This window comes from Atta cephalotes (genome assembly GCF_000143395.1).
Source record: "Atta cephalotes unplaced genomic scaffold scaffold00001, whole genome shotgun sequence".
NCBI classification, from domain to species: domain Eukaryota; kingdom Metazoa; phylum Arthropoda; class Insecta; order Hymenoptera; family Formicidae; genus Atta; species Atta cephalotes.
In genome coordinates, this window is record NW_012130065.1 from 553356 (window position 1) to 558647 (window position 5292).

General features: G+C 31.5%; 1 protein-coding gene across 1 annotated transcript; it reads right to left on the reverse strand.

Annotated features, from left to right (window-relative positions):
• Window positions 1–2797: 2797 nt before the first annotated feature.
• Window positions 2798–5017, reverse strand: LOC105626066 (OTU domain-containing protein 7B-like). The gene is made up of 8 exons (XM_012207413.1): window positions 4783–5017; window positions 4439–4697; window positions 4209–4359; window positions 3757–4128; window positions 3352–3668; window positions 3116–3274; window positions 2968–3043; window positions 2798–2899 (listed from the first exon to the last, which is right to left on the reverse strand). The coding sequence occupies exons 1-8, from the start codon at window positions 5015–5017 to the stop codon at window positions 2798–2800; spliced, it is 1671 nt and encodes a 556-aa protein (XP_012062803.1).
• Window positions 5018–5292: the final 275 nt, after the last annotated feature.

Here is a 5292-nt window from a genome sequence, read left to right on the forward strand (position 1 = left end):
TCCATTTCTTAAATGATAATAAAAATCCGCGAATCGCTAATTATTATATATCAGTTCTGTATAGATTAATAAATTAATGAGCTTCTAAACCGGACGATCTCTCTGTTTTTCTTTCTGGATGTCAAAGTTCAAATAAATATTTCTTTTTTTATCGAAAATGAATAAAATACTCTAAGGAAAATTTAAATAAGATTACGGATATGTCTCTCTTAAGCCATCATCAATCATTGTCATTTACGTTTTTTTTTTTTAAACAAATCTATATGTATAACCTATTCAAACTTTATGTATAAACAAAAATTTTTATAATTTCTAAAAAGTCTATTATTGAATAAGATTTTCTGTTTAACGATGGTTTATGAAAGATAATATTCTTTAACTCTCGCACTATCGAAGTATTTGTTGGACAGCGAAAATTGTATCATTATGTAATGAAAATTTTTATTTTATTATGGCGCGTGTTTAGAAAATTTAATTCTTCACATTACTTGTATAATATATTGAACATATATGTTAAGCTATATTTGTTATATGTGTTACACAAATATGCGGTACAGGTATTACAACACAAATATTTAATACAATACTTTATAGAAACTCATTATGAAATTTGTATAAAATTAATGAAACTAATTGAGAATGATACCAGTTTTTGCTGGGCGAGAGTTAATAGAAAGATTGGAATGTTAATAGCTGTATGGAGAATTCCGTGTTTACAAGCTCTTTAACTTAAGCAATATGCTACGGCGCGCATGCGCGCGCGCAAGTATGGATATAAGTACTATGGATAGGAGCACTTTGCTTGTTGTGTTGTGGCTGGCACTTTGATCTTTTAAATAGGAACGGACCAATTGATTTACCTTACAATGACAAACGTTCGATAAAAATAATCATACGTAAGTACTATAAGTACACGATTGATTTTTTTTTATATTGGACATCTAGTTTCACATCTTGTTTAAAGTTGTAAATGGGTACATCAATTGATCCTAAGTATAATATCTATATATAAAATTTGCATTGTTTTGAATAATTATTTATGTTACGATGACACAAAAGAAAAAAAATTGTCAGGGGAAGAATTCAATTTAGTGTAAGAGAAAATAAGCTGCCGAAGAAGACCTGTTAAAAAATTATCAGTAATAAATTTTGCATCTCACACACTAGGATTCATGTTATACATTAATATCATTAATTATATTTATATGTATGTACATCCATATATCGATGTAATCATACTGATATTTTCGCCGTATTATTTTACTGAATTACAAAATGAAATTAACAATAATCATGTTTTTATTTCTTCGCGGGTCTGAATGATAAACTCATTCATGGCTTTAAAAATGAATAACTTTTGCTACATTTTAATTTTAATTATAAATGATATTAAATGAAAATCTTGAAAAGAAGAATTTATGATGAAACTTATACGCGCATAATACTACAGCCATCAAAGTTACTTTAGTTTATATAATTTTCTTAAAGATCTCTCTTTTGCTATCATCTTTCATAAGAGGAACTAAAACTTTCTAGATGAAATTGGTTAAATGTAAGCTTACTACTTAAGTGAAAGGTATATTGGATACAAAACTAATTCTGATACTGTATCTGCGCTCGTATGACTGAAATTGTAAATAGTAAATACGTGAAACTCAATTTTAATGACACAAAATATATAGGTGGTACTCTTTTACTTATTTCTTTATAGTTATTTCATTGAAAGACCAATATGTTGAAAGTGTTTAAATGATAAAATGAAAGCAAGAGAACATTTTTAAATCCCAATAGCTAAGCATATACTCTGCGCTTGTAGTAATATCGTAGCTGAAGTGAATATTCTCTAGTTCCTTCGACGTACTGTAAAATCTTTTCTTATTTCATGTTTTTCTCATATAGCTATTTATAATAATAGAAAACATACAAAGTACTGACAAAAAAAAATAATTTATATACTGCATAATTCTTTCCTTCTCTTTTTTGTACATAAAAGTTTTTCTTCGTACAGATATTAATAAAATTAGCGTAATATTATCACATATGCTTTGTCGATAATTTAGTGAATATGGGTAATAATGTCAGGTAATGTTAATCATTTACTATTAATTACCTTTTTCACATGATGATAGGCTAATGTGAGGAAATATGTGTAAATACATTTTATTATGGCAAAAACTGGGCTTTTTGTGTATCTTCTTAATTACTATTATATTCCGCACATCGATAAATAATGAGGCGATAAATATAAAAATATGATTTATTCTTCACACAGCTGTACATGCACAGGATAATGAGATTATAAACGTTTCCAACGTTACAAACATATCTTTTATCAATACAAAAAGAAATCACGAATTGCTGATCATTATAATCGAATTGTAGAGGTAGTTGTGAGTGAACGTTTTTATCATAATGTAGATCATCATTTTTTGTTCCGCGCATATAAGACAGAAGGCACATCGAAATTGCAAAACAACTTTGTTCTTCGAATAAAAATACACAATTTTTTTAAATTTTAAACGAAAATGGTATAATAAACACGCTTCATAATGAGTCAGTATAACGATTAATTGAATCCTGTGCACACGATATGCAGCTTTCTGATAGAAAATGTTAATAAATACAAGAAAACATGAGAAGAAACAAAACTGAAAACAACATAATATTATCGACGATATGTTGGTGGGACATTCACAAGCTTTATCTTACGGCTAGCATTATGTCTAAAAATTATTTAATAGCTTATTTTGAACGATATTAAATAGAGTTATTGTCATGTACGATTACGGACGGTTGTTTAACGAGACTGTTGATGAGCCCAGCACTGCGAGCAATAATATTGGTTTTCTGGCGATCCAAAGAATTGGCAGTGTTCACTGCGGCACTCCTTCACGGTGCCCTGTGCAAATGGCAAAATTTTAATTAATAGAATTTATAATTTTTCCTTTTGAAAGTTACTTGATATACCTTTAAATGGTCACTATTATTCCAAATCTCTGGCCCCGTATTATTTGATGGAGTTTTATCAATAAAAAATGTAGATCTGTGAAAAAAAAAGTTAATGTATTTTTCATTATTAGATATAGCGAAGAGAATCTGGATTTTACAATTATACCTCGAAAGATAAAGCGTATGATTTTTGTTTGTATTAGTAGGTAATAGTTTGTTAACGCTCGCATGACTATCGCGATCACTGGCAGCGTAAAATTTGGACTTGCCGGCACCGTAATTTAGTTCACTACCTGTGTCATCCACCTGATGATCTTGTAGATATCTGCAACATGATACAACAAATCGATGTAATTATGATCCATATTTTTCTGATTTATCAAATAATCAAAGTGGAAATACCTTGCATGAGCACACTGAAGGTAATTTTGAAGCATTTGATCCACATACTGATGACGTCTACTCTTTATTCTTACACACAACAAGCCTTCTGTCGAAATTCCACCGCTGGTAGAAGGCGGGCTCTTTGACCTTTTGTTCGTCATAGACCATATTTTTTTACTGACAGATTTACCGATAGAACCGAATTGTTTCGCGACCTCTAACAATTGCTTCGCGGTTTTTGACAAAGAACCATCGGAATCAGAAAGCCTGTCGATATCTTCGGACATGAAACTTTGATACTCGCAATCTAAATACTGTCGCAACAAAGTCTCCATCTGCATACAAATAACAAAATGATTCTGTTACCAATAATTTAATACTTTGTCAACAATATGTTAAATATATACAAAAAGATCTACTTACGGTATCCTGCGTACAAGTTAACAATTCTCGTGAACCATCAATCCAATCCCAATCAGGACCAGGATCCACGGCAAATAAGACTGGTAACAGTTTGCCTGTATCTGGATCTACTAATGGTATACTAACTCCTTCACCGCAAGCGCTGCCATAATCATTGCAGCCATCTACAGTTACAAGTGGGGAGAAATGAGCAGAATGATATGCCAAGAGTAAGGGTGTTCTGTGACAATGCGAAGGCGGTACTTCCAGAGGTAAATACACCCCACCGAATGGGATCGGTGCTAAAGCTACTCCATCCGCGTCCTTCAGCATAGTTTCTGCTATAACTATTATAGGTCTTCTTAAGATATGAGCCAAGGTTAACACGTGTATCTGAAATCAAAATATAAATTGTATATCTAATTAAAATCTAAATAAAAGTTATGATAATCAAAGAAAAGATGTTGTAATACTTCTTCGAGACTCTGATAAGAGGTAGCAGTCTGATTTCTGATTGTAGGAGATGCCATATCCACTATACTTTGCCATTCTGATAACCATTCCGCTTCCGTATATGATAATCCAGCCGCTTCATTTAGACTCATTTGTCTCCACTTCCATCGTCTAATAATTATGGTATTGGATAAATAGATATCCTAAACATTTACTTCTCTTTTAAAATTAATATTTTCTTATTTTATACCTGAAAATTGCATGTCTGTATTCTCCTTTGGTCAAAGTATTATGCAATGCCTCTCGCAGTGTAAGTAATCTATCATGAAAGCCCCACATTCCCAATGAAGCAGCGTGAAGTAGACAATTGCCATCTCCAGATGTTGCTAGTGGCCAAAGAATTCTAGTGCTTCCACTTTTGTACCACCAGTTTAATCGACCTGCAGCTTCTAAAGAATTCAGGCATCCATTCTCTATCAGATCCTTCTCCAAGAATTTACGAAACGAATCTAGATATAAAATATCAATCAAAAATATGCTAATGTTAATAAAAAATAATTAGGATACATATTGTATTTGAATAAAGAAAAATACCTGGATATATAGACAAGTCTGGCAATGAAAATGTGAATTCTGGTGTATCGAGTGTTCCTAAGGCTGCCAATTGTAAACGAGCATAGGAAACAATTGCTGCATTTTCAGTTGCACGGGAGATACCTCTAGCCAGTTTTTTTGTAGCACCCGTAGTGCTGTCCAAGCCATTATCAGCAGGACTCTCGCTCTCCAGGCCACTCTCCAAGCCATCGTACATGGATAAACCAACACTCATAACACAGCTGTCCTGTCAATCAATACAAAAAATGATCTTATGTTAAGAATGAGTCATCAGTCATTAGTCATTCATCATGTTAGGTTCAAATAAAGAATAAATTGATCTACTGCAAACATAATTGAATTAGATCATTTATTCCAGAACATTCCAATATTATTACACATACATTATAACATTTGTTCTTGCAAGTTATTAGACCAATTAGATAATCAGATAACCTATAAAATTCCAGATTAATTCAAAAATGTTATCAAAATATATTTAATAAATTC

Coding starts and splice junctions, on each gene's coding strand:
- LOC105626066 (XM_012207413.1), bottom strand. CDS start 5,017: ATGAGTGTTGGTTTATCCATGTACGATGGCTTGGAGAGTGGCCTGGAG. Junction 4,360..4,438: donor TACAGACATGCAATTTTCAG/GTATAAAATAAG, acceptor CATAATTATTAG/ACGATGGAAGTGGAGACAAA. Junction 3,669..3,756: donor TAACTTGTACGCAGGATACC/GTAAGTAGATCT, acceptor ATTTGTATGCAG/ATGGAGACTTTGTTGCGACA.